At 46.2% G+C, this 16,051-nt stretch overlaps 1 protein-coding gene across 1 annotated transcript in view; it reads left to right on the top strand.

Annotated features, from left to right (window-relative positions):
- The first annotated feature begins 318 nt into the window (after positions 1-318).
- Positions 319-16,051, top strand: part of DZIP1L (DAZ interacting zinc finger protein 1 like) — a 48,677-nt gene continuing 32,944 nt past the window's right edge. Inside the window, exons 1-2 of the mRNA XM_084842009.1 lie at positions 319-658; positions 13,127-13,705. Coding sequence (XP_084698135.1) covers positions 13,247-13,705 — 459 coding nt within the window. The 5' untranslated portion in view covers positions 319-658; positions 13,127-13,246. The remainder of the gene's footprint in view (positions 659-13,126; positions 13,706-16,051) is intronic.

Below are 16,051 nucleotides of genomic sequence, written 5' to 3'. Positions count from 1 at the left end.
TGTGCCCACCCTGCTGTATAGGGTGTCACCCGAGCATCACACACGAAGGAGAAAATACCACTGAGGCACACATGCAGAAAGCAACTGCAACCATCAACCCTGCCTCCTCTCCACAGCTGCTTGTTAGAGCAGAATTATAGCTACGGGGAGGGAGCTTTGTTATCAAACATACAGAGCCTTAATAGACCTCTGAGCACCAATGTTTTAATACACAGTGATTGCACGATCCTCCCTGTTTCTGCCTTACGGTTGGGTCGAAGCTAATATCGTTACCGGAGTAAAGCTAAACAAACAGGCAGAGGGCAATCAGGTACGGTGTTTTTATAAGTTACTACAGCAACGGCTTGGCTTTGGGAACAGCTAAATAGCTGTTTCCATCCCCCAAGGGAGAAGCTGTTTCAGGGGAGAGCCACAGAGTTGCTTTTATGATTCATCCTGACGTTGCGAATTTAGGCCGAGAAGGTGATTTGTCGCTGTAGAGAACCAGTGCTGGGATCTTTTGCTGGATGGTGTTGAATTTCCTGGGTGGGAGGGGAGAAGGAGGATTCTGGCTCAGAGAGTTCTGCCTAAAATCCATGCTACTTTGATCACTCCCCCTCCTCCCCCCTCACACACACATTCTCAGCACCACTCCATAAACCATGCATTCTGAGGAGAGGTAAGGATTTGCTTTGTTTGGTATATAGAACTGAAAGCGTGCATTGTGACTATTAAGAGAGTGGAGGAGGAAGAAGGGAGGAGGAGGGACTACAGACTATGCTTTCTTCAAGCCAGATCTTGCCTTCTCTCCCAGCCTCTCGCATATTTCCCCTGCTCAGTTAAGCATTAGCAGCTGTTGCACATTGTTTCGTACAACACACAAGAGGAAGATCTGAACTCTAAAGTTAGGAAATAACCAATGAACCGAATAGCCACCCAGCTAACCTAGCCCAACTGAGGACATTGTCTTAAACACCAGATTTGTTGGAAACCTCTTTATGGCCAGAGAATCTGAAGCCATTGGAGAGGATTTGGGTTGTGGCAGGAAGAGAGTTTATTCACTGTGAAGGGAAGCAGAGGCGCCGAAGGGGATACACTCTGGTTATAAAGCAGTCTGCCAAAATAAAATGAACAGTGATGATGGCATTGCTACTTGTGCCATTTGAAACAGCGCAGTGATTACGTCCTTGCCAAATTCTGCCTCTAGGGGAAGTTCATTTTTTCCGAGCATGGCTCAGAAGGCTAGCTGGGCCTGGATGGCCCTGTTACATCCTCCACTTCAGAGGCACTGGTGGTTCCTAACGTTCAGAAACCTAGGGCCAAGTTTCCCGATGAGTAGAGGCAGAGCAGCTGCTGAGGGTTGTCAATGGGGGGCTGTTCCTAAGGACATTATCTCTTATGGTGACTGAGAGAGACAAGGAGTGAGTACCAGTGATGTTTTACAGTGGGGGTGCTGGCATGTTCTGGGCAGGGCTCCTGAGTCTTACATTAACAGCTACGAGAAAAACAGGAATTTCATGAGTGCTGCATTTCTTAGCACGGAGTTGTACTTGAGGGGGAAATTTCATCTGGCGAACTGCAATAATAATATTATAATAGGAAGCTGAGGAGTGTGGGAACTGTGATGCTGACATTCAAGACAGATATTGATCTCTTGTCCAATACAACACAATCCACACCGCCTTTTTCGCCTGCATACCACAGGCCGTGAGGCATGAGTGCATTTGCACATCACAATAAGCCAGCATTCTAAAGAAGCAAGCAGGAGCAGGCGGCTACACAAAAGTGCAGACCTGCCATCTATCTGTGATTTGTGTCTCATGACATGCACACTGGGAACTCTGGCTTGTCCTTCCTCAGGCAAGCCAGAGACAGGAGGGCAAGGCATGAAGCAGGGAGCCTGCAGTATCTGTGTTGGTTCCTTGCACAGTTTTGAACCCTGTTCGTGTGTGTATGGGGAGCCTACATGTGTACAGCAAGCTCCCCAAAAGTACAACCAAAATGATCAAGGGGCTGGAGCAACTCCCCTATGAGGGAAAGTTACAACCGCTGGGATTGTTTAGCTTGGAGAAAAGGTGAATGACGGGAGACATGACAGAGGTGTACAAAATTATGCAAGGTGTGGAGAAAGTGGATAGGGAGCATCTTTTTCTCCCCTGTAATACTAGAACCTGGGGTCATCCCCTGAAGCTCATGGGCGGGAGATTCAGGACAGGTGAAAATAAGTACTTCTTCACACAACACATAGTTACATTATGGAATTCACTGCTTGTGGGTTTTCCATGGGCAGCTGGTTGACCACTGTGTGAATAGAATGCTGGAGGAGATGGACCCTTGATCTGATCCAGCTCTTCTTATGTTCTTATGTTCACTTCAGACATTCCCCAACCTTATGGAAATCTGAAAGGGGTGTGACAGAGGGAGTGGGGACTCCTCATGGAAGCATAATGTCTAGATAGGGCTAAATATGCCAGTTTCATCACACTCAAGCTCATGCTTTAGCATGACCAAGAAAGTTAAATCAGTGTGGGATAGGCAGGTGATGGTGGAGATTTAGGCAAATAGGAGTGGGCTTGATTCTTAATACCTGGCCGGAGCAGGATCAGCTCCTATCCTAAAAGTTCCTGAAATGTGTTTGTTCTCTCTGTCTCTCTGTCTCTCTCTCTGTCTCTCTGTCTCTCTCTGTGTGTGTACATATTTGTGTATTTGCTTTCCCCTTCCCATGTGAGTAAGTGCCATTCATGTCTATGGGGGAAAGTACAGCCCTGCACCTGGGGACACTGTTGCAGTGAGGGTATATCCTGCTCTCCAGCTTTTCAGGGTGACCCACTCCTGCAAAGGGAGGAGGACACACGGCATTGCCAGAACTCCCTGTGATATACAGGCCCTTGCTCCATATATACAACCTGCAATTATTTTGCTAGTGTTTGTCTGCCTTTCTCTTTCTTTTCTCTAAAAACTTGTATCCAATTTTCCATCACCCTTTAGCACAGGGATGGGCAACATGTGGCCCTCCAGATGTTTTGGCCTACAACTCCCATTATCCCTCAATATGGGCTGTGCTGGCTAGGGCTAATACGAGTCGTAGGTCAAAACTTCAGGAGGGCAACAAGTTGCCCTCCCATTAGCATGATTAAGAAACAGATTCTCAGCTAGGCAGATGAAGAAGTGGGAGTAACCAAATAGGGCATGCAAATACAAAGAGGCTTGATTCTCCGTCTCTCTGGTTACCAGGGGGTCAATGTCAATCTATATCCTGCCCCACAGGAAAAAGTAAAATACTTTGGTGACACTTGCAGTAAAAGCAACAGAAATGTATCCAGCAGTGTTCTCTCTCAACTGTTTGCTCTCCACCTGTGAAACTGGATGGCTGGCCCCAGGGATCCTGAAGCAGTGGAGCAGGCAATTGTCTCTGAGCGCAGAATGCACAAGGATGCACTGTCCCCTCCCCAATGGTGCAGTGGTAAATTTTGAAGGGCAGGCGCTCATGATGACGGTCCCCATAGCCACACCCCCAAGGAGATGCCAAAGATGCAGGCAGCTGTCTTGATCCTTAAAAAAGATACTGTAGAGCTGGAAAAAGTGCAGAGGAGGGCAACTAAAATGATCAAAGGGCTGGAACAACTCCCGTATGAGGGAAGGTTACAACAGCTGGGATTGTTTCACTTGGAAAAAAGGTGAGTAAGGGGAGACATGATAGAGGTGTTCAAAATTATCCATGGTGTGGAGAATGTAGATGGGGAGACATTTTACTCTCCCTCTCTCATAATACTTAGAACCTGGGGTCATCCCATGAAGCTGATTGGCGGAAGATTCAGGACAGATAAAAGGAAGGATGTCTTCACACAGTGCATAGTTAAACTATGGAATTCGCTACCACAAGACATAGTGATGGCCACCAATTTGGATGGCTTTAAAAGGGGGTTAGACTAATTCCTGGAAGAGAAGGCTATCAATGGCTATTAGTCCTGATGGCTATATGCTACTTCCAGTATCAGAGGCAGTGTGTCTGTGTACAGCAGTTGCTGGAGAACATGGGCAGGAGGGTGCTGTTGCACTCATGTCTTGCTTGTGGGTTCCTGGTCAACAGCTGGTCGGCCACTGTGAGAACAGAATGCTGGACTAGATGGACCCTTGATCTTATCCAGCATGGCTTTTCTTATGTTCTTAGGATCCGTGTGTGTGCGTATGCATGCACATATGTGTGACAGACAGACAGACAGACAGATAGATCTTTTATAGGTCCTTTGTAAAGCTAATAGGTCTTAATTATGCATTCAAGACCACCCCACCCCCAAAGACTTCACATTACAACAAGGGTAGGTCACAACAATATATCATTGATGGGAAAATCAATGTCTCATCCTTGCCCCAGCTGCTGCGAGAAAGATTTCAGGGAGAACAGAGAAGTCTGAGTGGGTGGCAGATGCCATCATTGACCATGCTCATGAAAAAGTCTACTCCATCCCTCCTTGGGGCCTTGCTACATGCAAGCTCTCCATTTGCAATTGTTGTTGTTCAGTCGTTCAATCGTCTCCAACTCTTCGTGACCCCATGGACCATAGCACGCCAGGCCTTCCTGTCCTGCGCTCTCTCTCGGAGCGTGCTCAAGTTCATATTCATTGCATCGGTGATGCTATCTAGCCATCTCATCCTCTGTCGTCCCCTTCTCCTTTTGCCTTCAGTCTTTCCCAGCATCTGGGTCTTTTCCAGAGAGTTTTCTCTTTGCATTAGGTGGCCAAAATATTCGAGCTTCAGCTTCAGTATCTGTCCTTCCAATGAGCACTCAGGGTTGATTTCCTTTAGGATGGACTGATTTGACCTCCTTGCAGTCCAGGGGACTCGTAAGAGTCTTCTCCAGCACCACAGTTCGAAAGCATCAATTCTTTGGCGCACAGCCTTCCTTATAGTCCAGCTCTCACAGCCATACATTACTACTGGGAAAACCATAGCTTTGATTAGACGGACCTTTGTCGGCAAGGTGATGTCTCTGCTTCTTACTATGCTGTCTAGGTTGGCCATAGCTTTCCTCCCAAGGAGCAAGTGTCTTTTAATTTCATGGCTACAGTCACCGTCTGCGGTGATCTTGGAGCCCAAGAAAGTAAAATCTGTCACTGCTTCCATTTCTTCCCCTTCTATATGCCAGGAAGTGATGGGGCCAGATGCCATGATCTTAGTTTTTTTAATGTTGAGTTTCAAACCAGCTTTTGCACTCTCCTCTTTCACCCTCAACAAGAGGCTCTTGAGATCCTCTTCGCTTTCTGCCATTAGGGTGGTATCGTCTGCATATCGGAGGTTGTTGATAATTCTCCCAGCAATCTTAATTCCGACCTGTGATTCATCCAACCCGGCGTTTCTCATGATGTACTCTGCATATAAGTTAAATAAGCAGGGTGACAATATGCAGCCTTGTCGTACTCCTTTCCCAATTTTGAACCAATCGGTTGTTCCATGTCTGGTTCTGACTGTTGCTTCTTGACCCTCATACAGGTTTCTCAGGAGACAGGTAAGGTGGTCTGGTACTCCCATCACTTTAAGAATTTGCCACAGTTTGTTGTGATCCACACAATCAAAGGCTTTAGCGTAGTCAATGAAGCAGAAATAGACGTTTTTCTGGAATTCTCTTGCTTTCTCCATGATCCAGCGAACGTTGGCGATTTGATCTCTAGTTCCTCTGCCTCTTCTAAACCCAGCTTGTACTTCCGGTAGTTCTCAGTTCGCATACTGCTGAAGCCTAGCTTGTAGGATTTTGAGCATCACCTTGTTGGCATGTGAAATGAGCGCAATTGTGCGGTAGTTTGAACACTCTTTGGCGTTGCCCTTCTTTGGAATTGGAATGTAAACTGACCTCTTCCAGTCTTGTGGCCACTGTTGAGTGTTCCAGATTTGTTGGCATATTGAGTGCAGCACTTTAACAGCATCATCTTTTAGGATTTTAAATAGCTCAGCTGGAATGCTGTCATCTCCGCTAGCTTTGTTGTTACTAATGCTTCCTAAGGCCCACTTGACTTCACTCTCGAGGATGTCCGGCTCAAGTTCAGTGACCGCACTATCATGGCTATCAGGGACATTCAGATCTTTCCTGTAGAGTTCTTCTGTGTATTCTTGCCACCTCTTCTTAATCTCATCTGCTTCTGTTAGGTCCCTGCCTTCTTTGTCCTTTATCATGCCCATCTTTGCACAAAACGTTGCCTTGAGATCTCCAATTTTCTTGAAGAGATCTCTAGTCTTTCCCATTCTTTTGTTTTCCTCGATTTCTTTACATTGTTCATTTAAGAAGGCCTTGTTGTTTCTCCTTGCTATTCTCTGGAACTCTGCATTCAGTTGGATATATCTTCCCCTTTCTCCCTTGCTTTTCACTTCCCTTCTTTCCTCAGCTACTTGTAAAGCCTCATCAGACAGCCACTTGGCTTTCTTGCATTTCTTTTTCTTTGGGATGGATTGAGTTGCTGCCTCCTGAACAATGTTACGGACCTCTGTCCATAGTTCCTCAGGCACTCTGTCTATCAGGTCTAATCCCTGAAATTTATTCCTCACCTCCACTGTATATTCATAAGGGATATGATTTAGGTCATACCTGAATGGTTTAGTGGTTTTCCCTACGTTCTTCAATTTAAGCTGAAATTTTGCAACAAGAAGCTCATGATCTGAGCCACAGTCAGCTCCAGGTCTTGTTTTTACCGACTGTATAGAGCTTCTCCATCTTTGACTGCAAAGGACATAATCAATCCGATTTCGATATTGACCATCTGGTGATGTCCATGTGTAGAGTCATCTCTTGTGCTGTTGGAAAAGAGTGTTTGCTATGATCAGCGTGTTCTCTTGGCAAAACTCTATTAGCTTTTGTCCTGCTTCATTTTGTACACCCAGGCCATGCCTGCCTGTTATCCCAGTGATTTCTTGATTTCCTACTTTAGCATTCCAATCCCCTATGATGAAGAGGACATCTTTTTTTGGTGTTAGTTCTAGAAGGTGTTGTAGGTCTTCATAGAACCCATCAACCTCAGCTTCTTCGGCCTCAGTGGTTGGGGCATAGACTTGAATTACTGTGATGTTGAATGGTTTGCCTTGGATTCGTACTGAGATCATTCTATCGTTTTTAAGATTGTACCCCAGTACTGCTTTTCCCACCCTTTTGTTGACTATGAGTGCTACTCCATTTCTTCTAAGGGATTCTTGCCCACAGTAGTAGATATGATGGTCACCTGAATTAAATTCGCCCATGCCTGTCCATTTTAGTTCGCTGATTCCCAAGATGTTGATGTTCAATCTTGCCATCTTATGTTTGACCACCTCTGGCTTACCTTGATTCATTGATCTGACATTCCAGGTTCCTAAACAATATTGTTCTTTACAGCATCGGATTTTCTTTTCACCACCAGACACATCCACAGCTGAGTGTCCTTTCGGCTTTGGCCCAGCCACTTCACTCTTTCTGGCGCTACTTGGAAATACCCTCTGCTCTTCCCCAGTAGTATATTGGACACCTTCCGACCTGAGGGGCTCATCTTCCGGCGTCATCTCTTTTAGCCTTGTGATACATTCCATGGGGTTTTCTTGGCAAGAATACTGGAGTGGGTTGCCATTTCCTTCTCCAATGGACCACATTTTGTCAGAACTCTCTGCCATGACCTGTCCGTCTTGGGTGGCCCTGCACGGCATAGCTTATGGCTTCACTGAGTTACGCAAGCCCCTTCGCCACAGCAAGGCAGTGATCCATGACCCTTCGCAATACACCTCACTTACTGAAATGGCAAAGATTTTGCTAGTTAAATTTAATTTAAAGGGCACTTTGGGCAAGCACACAGACTGATGTGCAAAAGTGTGCAAATAAAAGTTTGCACAATATTCAAAGTAAATGTGAACCACCCAGAGAGCTTCGGCTATTGGGCAGTATAGAAATGAAATGAATGAATGAATGTTGCATAGAGATTAAGGAGATTAATATTTAGCTGAGTTGATTCCAGCAGCAGCGGTGATGCTGCTGATACAGGCAAATTGCTCTTGGGTAGCTCAGGGGTGGGCAGAAGTTGCTCCAGGGCCCATCTACACAGTGACAGTTTCTGAGGCGACTCTGTTTAAATCCACTTTTCCATGAAATCTGGTTTGCTTCTCCTGCAGCAAATGTATTGTAGCCAGTATAGTGGTATCTACATTAAAAAAAAAAAAAAAACCACTTTCACAGGGCAAATGGCACCTGAAGCTGCGTTAGTTGGAGGTTGGGTGGCCGGAATCCCGCAAGTAGAACTGAACACCAGTGACTGCATAGGTGCAGGGCAATGAATGAGTGGAGGCTTGCTCCCTGCCCCCCCCCCCCACTCACCTGGGCTCAGTGAAGTGCAATGGAGGACAAATTACTTCCAAATATACATGTTTAGCTGACACCTCTCCTCTGATTCCACCCTTTCTCAGCAGGATTAGGGGTTCATTTGGGGGCAATGAACTTTTAAAATCAGTAAGGTTCTGCATACCTTTGCACTTCCATAAGAGAGAGTTTTTAAATGACAGGCTTACTCCCTACCCCCCTCCTCCCCAGCACTCAGTGAAGTGCAATGGAGGATGAGTTGTTTCCTAGTAAACATGTTAAGCAGGCACCTCTCCTCAATGTCCACCCTTTCTCTGTGGGAGTAGGTGTCATTTTTAAAACTCATTCATTGGTCTGGGGATTTTAAAAAAAGCAGACAAAGGAATTCTCCCAACCTGTCTCTCCACTCATACTCAGTAAAGTGCAGTTGAAGGCAATGAGTTCCTTCCGAGTAGACATGTTTAGCCCACTCCTCCCATGTCTACCCTTTTGTGACAGAACTTTCCCTTCCGCCAGTCAGGCTGCTCCCCCACAGCCTGCACCGAAGGCAGTTAAGGTCACACAGACTCCCAAACCACACTGAAGCTGCCGCCACAAGAAAAACCATCACAAAACAAGTTTGCAATAAAGCAGTTTTTAAAGCATAAAAAACCATGCTTGCTACAGACAGGGGCATGGGTCATGTGCCATGTGCCATGATCATCTTGGGGGTGCAGTAGAACTGGAGTAAATGCCCCATGTACATGGGGCCCCAGATGCTTGGCCCTTCAACTCCCAGAAGCCCCTGCCAGCATGGCCAATGGTCAGGAATGCCAGGAGTTGAAGTCCAAAACATCTGGAGTTCTACTTTCTGTAGCTGATAGATCCAAACATGTTTTCTAGTTCCTTTTTTAAATTTTTGAATGAAAAGTGATGGATTATAATTTTATGCTTCTGCTTGAACATTTACACAGACATCCCAAACAGGAACTGATCATTGAGCTTTTAGTTCTTCTGTTTTGTGTTGTTTCCTAGCATTAGGGATTGATAAAAAGATTATTGTCCTGTACCATATATGCCTGAACCCACATTAGGCCTTTGTTCCCAATTACTTGGTTGGCTTTGCCTCTTGCTAGCAATGAAAAATTCATTTAAGGATAGTAAAATACAGGAAAGATCTAGAAATTCCAGTGTATTCAGGGATAACAGAAGCAGGTCTTTTTAGCACTTTTAGCTGATTATTATTTTAAGTGTCATGCATAGTGTTGCAATAACAGTCCAAAGCGAGTGTATGACATATAATAAACACCTAATAAATATGACCACTACTGTGAAGGCATAATAGTAAACGCAAACACAGAGGTGGGGCAAAGCTTATATTATTTGATACCTAGCAGGCCAGATGCCAGAATTGTGATGTTCAAGCCGATGGGCCATTCTGCTTTTGTTCTGGGAGTTTCTCTAGAGCCCTCAGTAAATGACATTTGCACACTTAGCATCATTTCATTTATGACTCCAATCCTACAGTGGTTTAATTAGAATAATGTGACAGAGTGTTAAGCTTTTCCACAATGCATCAAAAAATATTATTACTTGGTTGCCTCTCTCGATCACTGTTTGCTCACACTGGAGCCTCCAACAAAGGCACACAAAGCAGAGAATGAATATTTAACCAATTGGAGTGTTCTGCTTAGCTGTGGTATATTTGTGCTACTGCAAGCAGAACTCTGGAGTTTTGTTACCATCACACAAGACACACCTAGTAACACACTGTTGCTCAACACAACTGACTGTTATGAATAAGCAAGGGGTCCAGATAGATCAGAACAGCAGTTCTATACTGGAAACATGGTATGTATCATTTTACAAACATCACCCCCAACCCCAAAACTGCAATCCTATAAATATTTACTTGGGAGTAAGTGCCATTGAGCATCAAACTTCCTCCAGGAGAGAGAGAGAGAGAGAGAGAGAGAGAGAATTGCACTCAATGGCTGCAATCCTATACACACTTACCTGGAAGTAAGTTCCATTTACCTTGGTGGGTCTTGCTTCTGAGTAGACATGCATAAGATTGTGCTGTAACTGACTTTGTTGTAATAGCAGTAATAACATATTTAAAAGAAAATATTTATCACTGTACAATATCAGATGTCCTAATTGTAATGCTTGTTAGCTTAGACGTCATGGATTCTTTTTCTACATCATCGTATCAGACATTATTGAGCAGTAACACAGATTCTTGAAACTATAGCTAAAGGGTTTCCAGTTCAGGCATTGTGGTATCTAGCTATATCCCTGGCTAATTATATCTGTTTTAGAATAGAAGTGAAACAATGAACTGACATTTAGTCTGAAATGTCACTACAATATTGTAAAGTAATGAAAATGTCTCCATTTTTATCACAGAACAGTGAGTGGAAAAAACACAATGTTTGGAACTAATGCTGAAATCATGGAGCCTTTATTGCCTTCCTCATAGCGTTGAAAATGTTACTAGTGTTAAACTGTTTGTGCCTCAATGAACCATCTATCACACATGAATGTAACACTGGTTATGTTCACACATAAAAATAATCCAGGATTTCTGGCTTACTGTGAATGAGCAGAATGCTAATGCATGCAGCCTATTTACTCCTCACTTCACACGAGTGGGTAAAACTAACCAGGAAGTAATACCTTAACATCACATCCAAACCCGGGATCCTGGTTTGTTGCTCCCAAACAAGCCAGGGTTCATAAACCAACTAACATCACATCAAATTTAACAGATTTGTTGCCTCCCAGTTTCCTTTGGAGACAAAATCTTTGAAATGTTCTCTTCTGTGTATTCTAGGTACATTTCTCAGTCTTGAAGTATAGTAGAAGATCTCAAGCACCAAGGTCAGAGCCCCGTTACTGAACTTTCTCTGAGTTCAGTAACAGGGCTCTGACCTTGGAGCCTGGAAATTGTACTCCCTCCCACCCCGCCTCCTCATAGCCATCACAGTTCTGGCTATGGGCATTTCCACACCAGCCTAAAATCCTGCATTTAAAACGGGGCTTTCTGCTTCCATTTTAAATGCAGGATCACCACTGACTCCCTTTACATGCGTTTCCTTCCCCCCCTTCTCCCCATATCTGAGCCTTCCATTATTTTTCATTGATCTCACTCCTCTTCTTGACACTTTCAATCTTTTCATGGAGGAAACTGAAGCGGGACACAGCCGGGTAATTTGATAGCTCATTATCTGAAATCTATTTAAGAACAGAACAAAGGGCATTTAGTGCAGGAGGGTCATGGCAGGGTCACAGCATCCTGTGAAGATCCTGCACACCTCTGTGAAGGAGCAATCTCAATCACAGGATAAATGCTCTGTGTGATGAAGCCTTATGTCTCTGCGCTCGGAAACAGCACAGAGACAGGAAAGGGGGGCATTTCTGGGGGCAGGGATGGGGGGAGACTGGGGCATCAGCCATATGACTTTCCTATGGCCTCCCCAGCCTCCTTCCCTCCCCCTCTGAAACTCCACTACTAGATGGGTGAAATCACCTGTCTACCAGAAAAACGGGGTGGCTGGAGAGCAGAGGCGAAGATCGCCACCCTGCATTGGATACTCAGCAGCCTCCAAGTTCAGAAGCTGCTGACTATCTTCATAGGATTGTGCCCTAAGATTTTCAAAATCAAGCTTATAAATATATATGGGGTGGATTTTTGTATAAGTGGATTGATTTTTCAGTGCTGAGAGCTCAGTAGCTCTCATGCTTTCCATCTGCGGGTAGGAATATGCACAAATAATTATGTACATTTTATAGTCATGTTGAGCATCTGAGAGATCTGTATATAACTTTGTAGATAGTGCAAGCCTCCTTTTGTGTGTCTGTGTGTTTTTATGCGGAAGCTGGAAACACCCATCTGTACCCTTAATACAGATACCCAGTTTTAAATCTGAATAGTCAATGAGTTAAACCTTTTAGCTATAAAAGTAGTTATTTGCATTTGTTCACATATTCCATGAATTTTTAGTAGGGTTTTGAATCAGTGTTTGTTTAACCATCCAATATGGAAACCCATAAGCTGACATAAACATACATGTACTCAAGGACTGAGTATTGTAATGGAAAAATATCAAAGGAAAACAATTTTGCAGAATTCAGTGTATACAATTTGCTGTAGAGGCTGGTGGCTCTGATGTCAGTGGGGTGGTAAATCCACCCCAGGTTTCAGGCAGAACCAGGCAGAACTCTAAAAGAGCTATCCAAGGTGCAGAGGGCCTTGGATAGCTCCTTTAGAGTTCTGCCTGGTTCTACCTGAAGCCCAGAGCAGATTCACCACCCCAGTGACATCAAAGCCACCAGCCTCCACTGACATTTTGGGTATACCTTCAAATAAGCAAATGCATGATTGCAGGTATTCAGTGGTGCAGCTAGGGCTGGAACTTGGGCCCAAAATTTAGGGCCCTGCAGACCAGGGTAGGGTGGGTGGGGAATGACCACCCGGAGAGTGGCAGGTGATCAGGGCAGCAGAAGAAAAACTGTATTTTATACTTGTAGTCATGATGGTGCTATGAGTTTAAAATGCAAAGCTGCACTTGCCCGGGGGTGGTGGTTGTTTTTAAATTGGGGTTGGCAAACATGGTTGTTGTTGTTCTAACATAACAGAAATGTAGAACCAGTTATGAAGCACGGAATGGCCGTTGGAGGGGGGAAGATAAATGTGAGCTGCATGCTTCACAACCGAAGCAATGTACATGGCCATCTAAAGGGGCCTGCCATAAGAGTATGAAGTTCAGGGTCTAAAATTACTTGGCTGCACTGTTGCAGGTATTCAATTACCACTTTGGTTCAGCTCTGATCCATCTGTGCCCATTTTGGTTTTTTTAGCCATTTGTTTCTAATATCTACTACCCATTACAACAACCCGTATCCCGACATTATCAGACAGGAATACCAGGGTCCACATTTCCCGTGAACTTCCAAAGCAGTGGCAATCTGTTTGGCAGCATGCTAGCCAGTCCTGGCGCGATCCCAGCCTTTAAATTCCAGTCGCGGCGAGATACTATCGACTGGAGACGGTTCAGTGCCATTGATGTGGAGCGGGTGGCTCGTGAGCTGGATCTCACCACTCTCCAGGAGAGTATCCATGGCGTCACCTTTTGCAACCTTGATGCGGAGAAGTGCCCCTACTGTCAGCAGCCAGTAGACCCTGTTCTCTTAAAGGTCCTGAAGATGGCCCAGCTGATCATCGAATACCTGCTGCACTCCCAGGAGTGCTTGAGCATGAGCCTGGCACTTCAGGAGGAGCAGCACCAGGGGGCGCTAGAAGATCTCAAGCACCTCAAGTACGACCTGGAGAAGCAAGCGGAGGAGCTGAAGAGTGTTAAGGAAGAGTGCCGGAGGCGCAAAAAGATGATCGCCAGCCAGCAGTTGCTCTTGCAAGCTGGGGCCAATAACTACCACAAGGTGAGTTCTGTGGCTGGGATGTTGAGTGTCTTTCAGCCTGAGCTTTGAACTCCACTTTGGAGAAGCTCTTGGGAGCTGCATTCCAATGGTGGGTGGGGCCGAAGGCAAAAGGGGTGGGGCCAAAATACGCCAAATACCAGCATACTTTAGCTTAAAGTTCTCAGTGCCAGCAATTAAGCCTTAGAAGAAGGCTTTTCCCCCTTTTAGAATGGGGGAAAAACTGCACAAACAGCCAGGAAACCACCAAATGATTGGTGCTTGGGGGAAAGGGGTGGGGCCAGGGCAAGGGGTGTGCCTATCTGGGGAAACCCAGGGGGTCAGATTGGAAACCACAGAGGGTTGGATTTGCCCCGCCGGGCCTGAATTTCAACACCCCTGTTGTAGGGGGAAGAAGGAAAGATACTAGGGATGTTGTGGGAGTCTGAGAGGGGGGTGGAGTATGGGGAGCTCCTCCCTGCTCAGCCCCCCAGACCCTGCTCACCAAGCCGCCACCACTTACTGGACCCATTCGCTGGGCTCTCGCATACCCCCTTCACAAGCGGCCATTTTTCATAAAAATGGTAGCTTGGGTTTCTCCATAAAAAAAGTAACGTTGCATAAATGGTGGCCGTAAAGGGGCCATTTATGCAACATTACAGGCGTAAATGGACCATTTGCCCCCATCATGTTGCATAGCTGGCCCCTTTACAGCCACCATTTATGCACCATTATGGGCGGCCCCACGGCACTCACCGGGCACTTGCCAAGCCATCTCGGGGCTTGCATGGCGAGCAGGCGTGGGCAGTAGTGGCAACTCAGAGAGCACCCAGCAACTGCAGACAGAGGTAAGTCAATCCATCCCAAAAAGATACTCTTTGGGTCAATCCTGCTCCAGCTACCTATCAACATTTCACATATGTAAATAGGGACATACTTAGGCACTCATAGCACCCCTGTTAACACAGTAAGGACACGCACACCCCTTCAACCACAATTACACATTTCTGAATGCCTGATGTATGCTATATTTGTACACACATATCAACATTTACTGTTTACATAGGCAGTTATTAGTAGGATGGAAGGGGAGCCAATATACTCTTGTTTGTGAGTATGCACACTAATTGTCAGGGTGGAAACTGAGCCCAGAGAGCCTCAGAGCAGTTCGGATTCTATCTGTGGGAGAGGGGCTGGCTCATCACAGGCTCAGCACCTGGCAGAGATTCCTCCTGCCAGCATTCCAGAGATAGATAGCGACCCGGATAGTGAGGGAATGCGGGAGGGGGGCTTCTTAGACGCTCGACGCAGATGCAAAGAGCAACGAGCGATGGAGGGCGCGGAAAGGAGGCGTAGCGCCCGTTTGGCACACAAGCAACAACCACCTCCCATGGACCCAAGGGAAAGAGGGAGGATGTCTCCTTAGCCCATAAGTTCTGGGTCTTCAAGTGACTCTCTTTCAAACAGGGATCAACTGACTACTTGACGCTTAGGCTACCCTGCTGTTCCTTGCTTTAGTCGCTGGTGATTAGCATCTGAAAGAGTCATTAAGTTGTAAAAGGATTAAAGCTTTGAAAAGAAATCATTTCATCTGTGTCTTGAGTTGGCTATTGGAATCTACTGGGAGAAGCCGCCAGAGCGCTCCTGACACTAATGAGGTTTTTTTTTAAGCATCCTCAAAAATAAAATTGGGACAGTGAGAAAATATAATATATAGGGCTGTGCACCGCTTTGGCCTGGGGCCTGAACCCTGAGTTGAAGTGGGCTGCTTGCTTCGGGCCACTTTGTGCCCCCTCTGAGGTGAAGTGGAAGGGGCACAAAGTGGCCCGGAGCAGGTCAGGGGCTCGGTGCTCTTTGGCCCCTGGCCCAGGCCCCCCCCCGGCACCTCCAGGTCCTTTCCTGAGCCACCTTCTCCTCACCGCCGCCTCTGCCACTATCTCTGCCACTACAACGCTGCCTTTGCCACCATGCCATCTCCTGAGGCCTGGATGCATGGTGACTCTTCTTCCAGGAAGTCACCATTTTTAAAATGGCAACCTCCTGGAAGTTCCAGGAAGTTGCCATTTTAAAAATGGTGACTCCCTGGAAGAAGAGTCACTGCGCGTCCAGACCTCAGGAGGCGGCAGAGGAGGTGGCAGCGGCGAAGACAGCAGCAGCGGGTGGCGGCAAAGGCGCAATGGAGAAGGTGGCAGAGGAGGCAGTGGTGGTGGCAGAGGAGGTGGCGGCCGAGGTAAGGAGCTGGGGGGGCAGAAACCCGCTTCAGGTTCGGGGCCGAGGCGGGTTGGGGGCCCCCCGAATTTGCCCGAGGTGGATTGGGCCCACCCCTGCAAAGCGGATTGGGGGGTCCCTGCACAGCCCTAATAATATATA

Source organism: Heloderma suspectum, chromosome 3 (genome assembly GCF_057233095.1).
Source record: "Heloderma suspectum isolate Gila_16-S chromosome 3, 16-S_ref, whole genome shotgun sequence".
Taxonomy (NCBI): domain Eukaryota; kingdom Metazoa; phylum Chordata; class Lepidosauria; order Squamata; family Helodermatidae; genus Heloderma; species Heloderma suspectum.
The sequence above is the reverse complement of the archived record's forward strand: the minus strand, read 5'-3'. Positions and strand labels throughout refer to the sequence as shown.